We start from the raw sequence: 12,448 nt of genomic DNA, 5'->3' as shown, positions 1-12,448 counted from the left end.
AAAAAAAAAAAAAAAAGCACACACACAAAAATGTGCATGTCTCAGTTATCTAGTGCTGCTATAACAGAAATACCAAAAGTGGATGGCTTTAACAAACAGAAGTTTATTCTCTCACAGTTTAGGAAGCTAGAAGTTTGAATTCAGGGTGCCAGCTCCAGGGAAAGGCTTTCTCTTTTGGCTCTGGGGGAAGATCCTTGTCATTAGTCATTAATCTTTCCCTGGGTCTAGGTGTTTCTCAGCACAGGGACCCAGGGTCCAAAGGACATGCTCTGCTCCTGGCTCTTCTTTCTTGGTAGTAGAAGGTCCCTCCCTGCTTGCTTCTCTGTTTTATATCTCACAAGAAATTGGCTTAAGACACAGCCTAATCTTGTAGATTGTGTCCTGCCTCGTTAACATAACTGCCTCTAATTTCTGCCTCATCAACATCACAGAGGCAGGATTTACAACACATAAGACAATCACATCAGTTCACAAAATGGAGGGGAACCACACAATACTGGGAATTATGGCCTAGCCAAGTCGACACGCATTTTGAGGGGGACACAATTCAATCCATAGCAACATGTCAAAGATATTCTTGTTCTATCTGCCACTTGTAAAGTGTTCCCAGATCACACGAACCACCCACACTGAAGGGTGTTATTTAAAGGGCCACATGCCCTGCGCCCAGCTGGGGTCCACTGCTCTGAGTCAGGTGTCAACACATCCTAGGACTTGACCAACTGTCTGCTGTGCTCCAGCCTACAAGGTCCCCTAGAAAACACACACCTGCAGAATTCACGGAACACCGCAAAGAGCAAGTGTCAGCACTGATTCTTAACAATGACGACTTCTGCACTGTTTAGAAAGTATCTGCTTTTCACACCTGCCCTGTCCAAAAGGTTAATTACCGCTGAGTTGGCTCTGACTCGTGGCGACCTCACGTACAACAAAATGAAACACTACCCCGTCCTGCACCATCCGAGTGCATTCCAACCTAGGGGGCTCATCTCCCAGCACTGTATCAGGTAGTGTTCCTTTGTGATCCATAAGGTTTTCACTGGCTGATTTTCAGAAGTAGATTGCTAAGCCTTTTTTCCTAGTCTGTCTTAGTCTGGAAGCTCCGCTGAAATCTGTCCACCATGGGTGACCTTGTTGCTATTTGAAATACTGGTGACATAGCTTCCAGCATCATAGCAACATGCAAGCCACCACAGACAAGGGGTGGGTCCAGTACACAGGGCTGTAGAAATGTGGCCACTTTACAGATGCAAAGCCGGAGACTTGGAGTGGTTGAGTCAGCTGCCCATGGCTGCATCACGTTTTTCCAATTCACCTGACCAATTGCTTCTTGGGAGATCTGTGTGTAAGGAGCCACTGCCTTCCCAAGACTTGGGGTGTGCAGGCGTTGCATGTCTGGCTCCATACTGCAGGCCAATGGCATTTGGCTCTGAAGTGTAGCCCATGGGGCCTCATCTCACAGCTAAGATTCCCACAGTGTGAAGGTAGGGTTAAGATTATTGATTTGTTTTTAACAAAGGTACGGTCTGACTGGAGTTCCTTGGTTGTACAAACAGCTACCACACTTGGCTACTAACTGAAAGGTTGGAGGCTCCAGTCCACCCAGAGACACCTCGGAAGAACAACCTGGCAATCTACTTCCAAAAATTCAGCCGCTGAAAACCCTACGGAGCACAGTTCTACTCTGACACACATGGGGTCACCAAGAGTCAGAGTCGACTCCATGGCAACTGGCTTTATGGTCTGACTAGAACGGAGACCCTTTATCCTCACCATCTGCAGCAGATACTGCTGAGTCCCCGGACATATCTCCCTGACCCACCGAGGCTTCTGGGTGGACAGATCCATACTCCCTGGTGGCTAGTTACCTGGGCCACTTGAAGGTCTCAGCGGCGGAGGAAGAAGTGCCAAGGAGTTAACACACCCAAGAGCCACCCTCCCTCAGCGAGGAGCAGGGCTTGGAGGATAGATACTCCAGCTTCCATGTCCCTGGATGTGCCGTTTCTGAGGCGTCTTCCACTCGGTCTTCCAGAAGCTTCTAGGAGTACTGAGTCCCGTTGCCCACAGCGATCAACTGCCCATTAGCACACATTGTATAAGCTTCTCTCCCTGCCCAGTCTCACTTCCCCACCCCTCACATGGCTTCCTGGGTCACCTTCCAGAAAAACTTCTTGCACCCAAGTCTTGTATCAGGGTTTGCTTCTGGGAAACACCGCTCTAAGACGCTGCTCTTGGTGGTACAGAATGCCTGGTTTTGAGCCCTTTCTTTGGCTAATAACTTGAAATTATTCCAGTTTAGCAAATTCTCAGCTCATGCAAAATTCATGCTAGTCTTATAAAGACACCTGTTTGATACCTTATCCATTTGGCTTTCCAGAAGCATGAAGTCAGTCTTGCCTGGACCAGAACCGCTATATGATCAACAAGGGGCATGTCCAGCACTAGAGGATCAACAAGGGGTGTGTTCAGCTCTTTGGGGGCCTCCTATACCTTCATCTACACCTACTTTGTTCCGTGAATCACAGGAAGATTCAAGTTTTTTGTTTGCTTGTTTCTGCTTCCGAAATGCAGCAGTCATTACACCCCACTCCAGGTATAAAGAGAGATCCCTGGGGGTGCCATGGTTAAGTGCTCAGCTGCTAGCCGAAAGGTCGGTGGTTCGAACCCACCAGCCACTCTGTGGGAGAAAAGACCTAGCAATCTGCTCCTGTAAAGATTACAGCCTTGGAATCTCTGCGGGGCAGTTCTACTCTGTCCTCTCGGGTCACTACAAGTCGGAATCAACTCAACAGCAACGGGTTTTTTCAGGCATAAAAGTGGAATGACTGGAACCTGCCGACCTTTGCCGAGTTCTGCCTCTTCAGTTCAATCACGTCCTGGATCTGGCTTCCCAGAGGCACTTACTGAAACACACTTGTCACTTTGGGACATTAATATTCTGCTGAATTAATGAGGTTTCAAAGCCTCTTTTACAATTCTCATCAGCATTATTCCCGCACTGGACTGGAAGGCCCCAGAACCAAGATCTAGTAAATCGGCTTTTCAGACCCTTGCTTGTGTTTTTATTAAATTCTAAAGTTCTGATATTTCAAACAGTACATTGTCCTACCTGACAAGGCAGATAAGAGCAACTGCTGATAGGTATGTGTACGATATGAACTACACGTAAATCTACAGTTTAGGGAGGGCACCCCATTAGTGACTCATCATGGCAAGAAACAAATGGTTCCTATTGAGTATAATGAAATCAAAAGTTGGGAATTCAACTCAGGTGCAGAAAGGTACTCAGGTACAGAAGAATAAAACATACTGCCATCAAGTCGATCCCAACTCATAGTCACCCTCTAGGACAAAGGAGAACTGCCCCATAGGGTTTCCTAGGCTGTAATCTTTACGGAAGCAGACTGCCACATCTTTCTCCTGCAGAGCGGCTGGTGGGTTCAAACCACCTACATTTAGGTTAGCAGCCGAGGGCTTAAACACTGGGCGACCAGGGCTCCTCAGAAGAATATCGCACTTCAATTAGAAGGAAATGCACATTTTCACCTTAACCACTAAGTAGTAATTCTTGTACATTTTGCATGTAAAATTATCACAGGAGGATGTTCATAATGAGGCCATCGTCCCTCCAGATCAGGGTTTGAGGGTGTAGAACGTTTCACACCTTTCTACTCTAGAAATTCTAGAAGCTTTGACTGTTGACTAGCTCAGAAGGAAAAACAGACCTTATAGCCCAGCAGTTGTTAACTGGGGGGTTGGGGGGGGGTGGTTTGCATCCCCACCCCGGGGATGTCTGGCAATGTCTGCAGACATTTTTGGTTGTCAGAGCATGGGAAGGGGATGTTATAGTCATCTAGTGAGGAGAAACCAGGGATGCAGCCAAACACTGCAATGCACAGGTCAGCCCCTGCAACAAAGAATTACCCAGCCCAAAAGGTCAGTGGTGCTGACGTTAAGAAACCCTGAAGCAGTCATCTAAGATACTCCTCTGGTCTCACCCCTTCAGGAGCAAGAGAGAATGAAGAGAACAAGATACAAGGAAAAGATTAGTCCAAAGGACTAACAGACCACAGCTACCACAGCCTCCACCAGACTGAGTTCAGCATAACTAGATGGTGCCCGACTACCACCGCTGACTGCTCTGGCTGGACTGGGATCACAACAGAGGGTCTCGGGCAGAGCTGGAGAAAAATGCACAACAAAATTCTCAGTCACAGAAAAAGACCAGACTTACTCACTTGACAGAGACTGGAGAAACCCCAAGAGTACGGCCCCCAGACACCCTTTTAGCTTAGTAATGAAGTCACTCCTGAGGGTCACCGTTCAGCCAAAGATTCGACAGTCCCATAAAACAAAATGAGACTAATGGGGCACAACAGCCCAGCAACAAGGACTAGAAGGCAGGAGGGGACAGGAAAGCTGGTAATAGGGAACCCAAGGTTGGGAAGGGACAGTGTTGACATGTCATGGGGTTGTTAACCATTGTCATAAAACAATTACGTGTACTACCTGTTTAATGAGAAACTAGTTGTTCCATAAACCTTCATTTAAAGTACAATTAAAAAAAAAAAAAAAGAAACCCTGAGTTGTGTGCTCATTACCCTCAGTGAGAAAGTTTAAGTATCTCACCACAAGGATATTTTTCAAAGGAAAATATATATATATATTTTTTTTCATTCGTTTAACAAATAATTTTTGAAAACTTAAATTCACCAATGATAACAGTAATAATAATAACAAGTAATATCGATAATAATAACCACCACCACATTTACTGAACGCTTCCACCAAGGGCTTTCCAGACTTGACTCACTTCAGTCCTCATGCGATTTCCTGTGGGAGGCACTGACTCTATCCCCATCTTACAGAAGGAACGGAAGCCAGAAGCACTGAGTGACGTGCCCAGTACAGAGATGCAAGAGCTGGAGTGTGACGCCAGGTGTCCTGCTCTGTCACCTCTCTGCTCTGTACCACGTGCAGGGGCAGGGCTGGACGCACTGGCCGGGGGCGGGAGGGTCTGCACCCCTGCAGATTATTCTAGCCCTTGATGGTGGGAGAAGATGTTCATGGAGGAGGGAAAAAGGAAGGGAGAGCACAGAAAATCTGAATACCAGATCTGTTATTCAAATAAGTGAGGGATAAAACAGCCCCATTAAAATCTAACCCCCTGAGCGCGGAAGATGGCTGCCACTAGGGGGAAAACGGAACCAACCAAGGAATCGCATCCAATCCTCAAGCCGGCCATTTCAGATCATATCAAACTGGAAACTCCATGGAAACCTGTCCACCATGGGTGACCCGGTTGGTATTGGAAATCTCGGTGGCAGAGCTTTCAGCATCACAGCAACACACAAGCCACCACAGTACGACAAGCTGACAGACAAGTGGTGGACATGTTATCAAGAAGGACTAGTCCCTGGAGGACATCATGCTTGGTCAAGTAGAGGGTCATCGAAAAAGAGGAAGATCCTCAGCGAGATGAATGGACACAGTGGCCGCAACAATGGGCTCAAACATAACAATGGTGAGAATGGCGCAGGACCGGGCAGTGTTTCGTTCTGTTGTACATAAGGTCACTAACAACATAACAACAACCATCTAAATACTATATATTTTACTTGTTTATTATCTGTCTCCGCCACTAGAATGTAAGTTCAATGCGGGCAGGGATATTCCCCCAATGCCTAGCAGATGACCTGGCATGAAGAGAGTAGGCAGTTGAATAAATAAATGACTACTATGCAAAAAAACCAAAAACAAAAAACTAACCCCCTGCCTATAAACCTGAGCCTTGGTGGCGCAGTGGTGAAGAGCTCAGCTGCTAACCAAAAGGTCAGCAGTTTGAATCCACCAGCTACTCCCTCAAACTCTATGGGGGCAGTTCTACTCTGTCCTATAGGGTCGCTAGAAGTTGGAATGGACTCAATGGCAATGGGTTTGGTTTGGTTTCCTATAGTGACCCCATAGGACAGAGAAAAGCAGTACTGCTCCATAGGGTTTCCAAGGCTGTAATCTTTAAGGCCGCAGATTGCCAGGTCTTTTCTCCCAAGGAGTGGCTGGTGGGTTCGAACTGCCCACCTTTTGGTTAACCACCGTGCCACCAGGGCTCCTTTGCCTATAAACAGGTCCATCATTTTCAGGAGACCTGGAAGTGTCTCTGTAACACTGCAGATGCTGTAACAAACTCCAGGGATCTCTCTGAGAGCCGGGAAATAAAGCTGCATGGCCGTGAAACACAGTCCTGCGCATTTTCTAGAAGGCAATTGGCCTGAAAAATGGGTTTGTAATTTACACTAATTCATCTGGGGAAAATGCTGTGATGTGTGATTGCCACCATACATTTTCAGCTAAAAAAGTAGATGACTAAAGATCTACATGCAATTGCACCTAGATCCAGAAGTAATAAAAGCAGATGATGCTTCCCAAAACAGATGCATCACATACCCAACCAGCACTGAACCGGGAGGAACAACTCTCATCAATATAGGACAGGTGGGACCTCAACTTGGTTGAAACCCTTGTGCCTTTTTTAAAAGACTTAAAATGTCACTGAATCAGAAGCACCATGGATGGGATTAATTTTAATTATGCCTTTATTTCCAAGAAGGTTTTCATCTTCAAAGCCTCTATCCTCACTTACACAATTTATTTTTCTTACAGTATGTCCCAAGACACTCAGGTTAAAGCAGAAAAAAGAAATCCAAGACAAGTTGTTAAACCTGTAACTCCAGTCTAATCACAAGGAAAACAGACGAACTCAGACTGGGGGACACTGCGCAGAGTACCTGGCCAGTATCGAGACTGAAAGGTGAGGAGACAAGAGGAAACATGAAGCAACTGTCACAGAACAGAGGATGCTGGGAGACAGGACCTCTAAAGGTAATGTAATCCCCTGGATGGGATCCTGGAACAGAGAGAGGGCATTAATGGAAACACTGGTGAAATCCCAAATAAGCTGAGTTTGGTTAGCAGTACCACCACTCGTCCGTCCATTTATCGTACTGCAGTGGCTTGTGTGTTGCTGTGTTGCTGGATGCCATGCCACAGGTATTTCAAATACCAGCAGGACAGGTTTCAGAGGAGCTTCCAGACCAAGACAGACTAGGAAGAAGGACCTGGTGGTCTACTTCCGAAAAAATTGGCCAGTGAAAATCTTATGAATAGCAATGGAACAGTAGAAATTGTAGAAAGAGAGGAAGACCCTCAGTGAGATGGATTGACACAGTGGCTGCAAAGATGGGCTCAAGCAGAACAACGATTGTGAGGATGGCGAAGGACTGGGAAGTGTTTCATTCTTTCTGTCATACGTAGGGTTGCTATGAGTCAGAACCGACTTGATGGCACCTAAAACAAGGTTAACAGTCACGTTGGTCGGTTTCTCAGTTGTGGCAAAGGCACCATGGTAACATAAAATGTTATCAATAGGCAAAACTAGAGGGGGGGTGGGTACAGCAATCTCCGCACGATCTTTGAAACTTTTATGTAAATCTAAACTCATTGCAAAATAAAAAGTTTGTTAAAAATATAGCAAGTTGTCCCGTTTGCCTTGGTGTGTCCCTCAAAGCAAGATGAGTCACCTGCAGCTCTACTGGAGCCACCCATGAAAATTCAGCCGCGGGTCCCACTTTTGCCATGTGGGCTCCGACCAGCATGGTCTGATTCAGAAATAGGGCCTCAGTATGTGCCGAAATGTTTCTGGCAGTATGAGAAGGATACTGGCTTCATCGGATTGGACTTAGCGATCTTCCTTGAAGGGATTTTCCAAGACAGCTACCCAACAAAAGAAACACTGCTAATTCTTTGTACATAGAATAAAAAATTTCAATTAAAAAAAAAACAAAAAAGGAAAATGTCTAAACAGTACTCATAGGCAACCGGCTGACGCTTGGAAGAACTTTGATTCTGTCCTCGGGATAACTAAGATGGAAGGAAAATGTTACTTCAGGAACTTGGAACACCAAGGGGAATTGGCTGAACTCTATACAAGGGCAAAAATTAAAATAATAAAATCAAAATAACGCCACCTGCCCTTGGTTGTTACTTTGTGTGTGCTTTACACGTATTTTCTCATTCGATTTTCAAAATAACCCGACGAAGCGAGTCGATCCTCGGTATTGGTGGTAGTTAGTTCTATTCCCCATGGCTGTTGAGTCAATTCCGACTCCTAGCACCCCTCTAGGACAGAGCTGAACTGTCCCCTAGAGCTTCCAAGACTGCAATCTTTACGGAAGCTGACTGCCACATCTTTCTCCCACTTTAACCACTACACCACCAGGGCTGCTTTGGGGGTTACAAATAAATTTTAGCAAGCAGGTGGATTCGCAAGTATGGAATCTGCTGACAGTGAAGACTGGCTGTAATTGATTCCATCTAGAATACACAGGAACAGGAGAATTAGAGAGATCAGTCGAATGGAATTTAGCTGAGTCGTTCATTAAATTTGTCTAGCCCTTAAAGGTTTACAGAGAATGGTCATATTAATCCTCATAGCAACTCAGGGAGGTGAGAAGGAAAGAGGTTACTATGTCCATTTCACACACAGAGCGACCAAGGTTCAGAGAAGGAAGTGCTCTCTCCAGCATGATGAGTTCATAAAGCTCAGAGCAGGAGTTTCAACCCTGTTGGTCCAAAGCTACAGTCCACAAACTTGCCCCTCTATGACCTGTGTCTTAGTTACCTAGCACTGCTGTAACAGAAATAGCCCAAGTGGGTGGCTTTAAACTACAGAGATTTATTTCCTCATAGTTCAGGAGACTAGAAGTCCCAATCAGGGTGTGGTTCTACGGGAGGTCCTCCCTTGTCTATTTCAGCTGCTAGTAGCTGCCAGCAACCCTTGGCTTGTAGCTGCATCCATGTCTATTCTGCTGTTTTTATAACTCAGAAGTGGTTAGGTTTAGGACCCAGCCTACTCTGGAATGGCCTTATTAGCATAACAAAGAATACACCTATTTCCAAACAGGGTCATATTTACAGGTACCAAAACCAAAAACCAAACCTATTGCCATCGAGTCGATTCTGACTCCCAGCGACCCTATAGCACAGAGTAGAACTGCCCCATAGGGTTTCCAAGGAGCCAGCTGGTGGATTCAAACTACCGATCTTTTGGTTAGCAGCCAAGCTCTTTTAACCACTGCACCACCAGGGCTCCCATTTACAGGTACAGAGGTTAGAATTTCCACACATATTTTTAGGGGGACATAATTCAATCCATAACAACCTGTCATAGAAAAAGAAACTGCAGCACACCACGCCACATCACAGCACGACTCTGACCACCAGCAAGTGGGGATGGAGGATGGCTATTGGCTCACCCCTGGCCCCCCACCATCCCTGTGCCCATCTTCAAGAGGGTAGTCTTGCCTTTCAAAGCCAAGGCCAGAACACACATTTCTGAAGAAGAACAAATATGGGCAGGGCTTGGGGAGCAGGGTAAGTGGGCAGGAGGAGGCCAAGGAATGAGGGAAGACACCATCCCTCCCAGAGTCTCTGGGAGGCAGCGAGGTAACCAGGGCAGGACCTTCCTCCTGGCCCTGAAGGTGTTTCTTTTTGTTTTTTTAATGATGGTAGCAATATAGCTCAGGGAAGAAACTATTCTTTAGTGTTACTACTAGGTGTTGTTTCTATAGGAACTATTCCTCTCTTCAAAATGTATGCTTTCAGTGAGCGGCCATCTAAGATACTCCACTGGTCTCATCCTGTCTGGAGCAAAGGAGAATGAAGAAAATCAAAGACACAAGGGAAAGCTTCGTCCAAAGGACTAATGGACCACGACTACCATGGCCTCCACCAGTCTGAGTCCAGCACAACTAGATGGTGCCCGGCTACCACCACTGACTGCTCTGACAGGGATCACAACAGAGGGTCCCGGACAGAGCTGGAGAAAAATAAACAACAAAATTCTAATCCTGCACCCCCCGCCAAAAAAAAGACCAGACTTATTGGCCTGACAGAGATTGGAGAAACCTCGAGAGTATGGCCCCTGGACAGCCTTTTAGCTCAGTAATGAAGTCACTCCAGAGGTTCACACTTCAGCCAAAGATTAGACAGGCCCATAAAACAAAACGAGACTAATGGGGCACATCAGCCCGGGGCAACGACTAGAAGGCAGGAGGGAGCAGGAGAGCTGGTAACAGGGAACCCAGGGTCGAGAAGGGAGAGTGTTGACACGTCATGGGGTTGGTAACCAATGTCACAAAACAATATGTGTATGAATTGTTTAATGAGAAGCTAATTTGTTCTGTAAACCTTCATCTAAAGTACAATAATTAAAAATTTAAAAAAAAAGAATGCTTTCAAGGAGCAGTCAGCATACCCTACAGAAGGCATGGCTCTGATGGGGTTATGTCTGTGATAGAGGTGTGGCTCCAACAGGGGCGTGGCTCTGACGAGGATGTGGCTCTAGGGGACACAATCCTGATGGGGGCATGGCTCTGACGGTTAAGAGGCTGCAACAGGAGCCAGCTCTGAGCGGGCGCGGCTCTGATGGGGTGGTGCCGGGTGCCGGGCTCTGGCGGGGCGGGGCCCTGACCTTACGGTGGCTCTGACCTACCTGCCAGCATCAGGGCTCGGATGCACTCGGTTCGGCCCTGCATGGAGGCTTTCATCAGCGCTGTGAACCCGAACACATTCCTCCTCTCCAGGTCAAGGCCAGGGAAATAGTTCAACAAGTAGTTGGTGATGATGGCGTGTCCTGCAAAGAGAATTGCACACGTGCATAGGTACACACGCCCACCGAAAGGGCTCGTCCAACAAGACCCCTCGAGGGACGAAGACACGGTGCATTGTCTGCCTCCGGGGACAGCACTCTGCGTGCATCTGTCTTCCCCTCGGACCCAGGATGTGATCCTCGCGGAGCTCAGGAAGCGCAGAGACGCGGCGCTGCTGTTTCTGGTTGGTTCTCGGTCCCCTCAGCAGACCCGCGGGGATCAGCTCTCCTGTCAAACCGTTAGGAGGCAGCTATTTTAGGAGGAGTGTGGGGGCATAGCCGGGGCGCCTCGCAGACACTGGCTGGTCGGGAAGGAGTCCTTGCTGCAGTCAGCGCACAGCAGGAGACGCCAGATACAAACAGATGCAAACCCGCAAATGAGTTTCAAAACCATTTCCAAGTGCCCTCAAGCTTCAGGGAAGAAAAAGGCATCATCACAGCAAGACGATATCGCCAATTCATGCCGACATCCCTGTTAGGTTCAGGCTCGGAAGTGTTAAATATACACACCACACAGACACACACCACCACACACACACACACGCCTAGCACACATGAGCCATAAACCTAACCAGGTAATATTCCCTTGACAATGTAGAGTTCTCCCCTTTCTCATCTTGCTACTACCTGCGCAAATACTTGGCTTTCTGCTCATCTCCACAGGGATTATCCGAAGCCCAGAGATCCTCTTAGCAGTTGGACAGGGGGAAGGTCAAATTAAAAGCATGTTCCGAAAAGTCTCTAGGCTCACCCACAGAAAGCCAAATGCAGTGGGAAAGCGTCCTCAAACAGAGCTAAAACCTGTTGCCGTCGAGTCAATTCCGACTCATAGCGACCCTACAGGACAGGGTAGAACTGCCTGATAGGGTTTCCAGGGAGCAGCTGGTGGATTGGAACTGCCAACCATTTGGTTAGCAGCCAAGCTCTTAATCGCTGTGCCATCAGGGCTCCCAAACAGAGCTACCGGGCCACAAAAAAGAGGCTGCCCATGATGCCTGAGGCCGATGAGCTGTGTTAGATCCTTGTGTGAAATGACGCCCACCCTCCCCACTTCAGTGCCCTGCGGCAGAGTTCTCAGCACTATTATTAGGAGCCAAATAATTCCCTGTTGTGGGGGCTGTCCTGTGCATTGTAGGATGTTTAGCAGCATCCCTGGCTTCTACCCACTAGATGCCAGTAGCACCCCCCCACCCAGCACCTCCCACCCAGTTGTGACAATCAGAAAGTTTTCTAGACATTGTCAAATGCCCTCTGGGGAGCAAAATCGCTCTGGTTAAGAACCACTGTCCTAGAAGCCTCAGACGTCAGTGCCTCAAGATCAACCACACAAGGGTGGAAGACAGCTTCTCCGGCCCTCACACCCTCCCTTTCACCCCCCTGTACCCCCAGCCCTTCCCCTGAGCTGCCGCCTCAATCCCAGCCTGGGGAATGTGCCCCCCCGCAACACCTCGTGGAGAATGTGTGCCATCTGCACAAGTCAGCACTCCTGACCCCCTTCCTGATGCTCGCTGGAGGCACTGGCCACCCAGTCTCTGTCCTTACGTGCCTCTGAAACCCCCTCCACCCATACCCACCCAGGCACATTCATTCCTTTCCAACCCCCACTGTCAGCTGTGGTCTGGGACGTTGTGGTGGACACTGTGGTGGTGGACACTGTGGTGGACGTTGTGATGGTGGACACCGTGATGGACACTGTGCTGGACACAGTGACGGACGCTGTGGTGGACACTGTGACGGACGTTG

The 12,448-nt window shown here is 47.8% G+C and overlaps 1 protein-coding gene and 1 pseudogene across 1 annotated transcript in view; one reads left to right on the top strand and one right to left on the bottom strand.

Moving 5' to 3' along the window:
- Positions 1 to 12,448, bottom strand: part of ANKRD33B (ankyrin repeat domain 33B) — a 41,136-nt gene that overhangs the window by 8,186 nt on the left and 20,502 nt on the right. The window contains exon 3 of the mRNA XM_023734824.1: positions 10,550 to 10,690. Coding sequence (XP_023590592.1) covers positions 10,550 to 10,690 — 141 coding nt within the window. The remainder of the gene's footprint in view (positions 1 to 10,549; positions 10,691 to 12,448) is intronic.
- On the top strand, positions 7,569 to 8,831 carry LOC111821238 (40S ribosomal protein S29 pseudogene; annotated as a pseudogene).

The sequence above is a fragment of the Trichechus manatus genome, unplaced genomic scaffold, assembly GCF_000243295.1.
Source record: "Trichechus manatus latirostris isolate Lorelei unplaced genomic scaffold, TriManLat1.0 scaffold00072, whole genome shotgun sequence".
In the NCBI taxonomy this organism is placed as follows: domain Eukaryota; kingdom Metazoa; phylum Chordata; class Mammalia; order Sirenia; family Trichechidae; genus Trichechus; species Trichechus manatus.
Note: the sequence above shows the minus strand (reverse complement) of the source record. Positions and strands in the feature narration are given on the sequence as shown.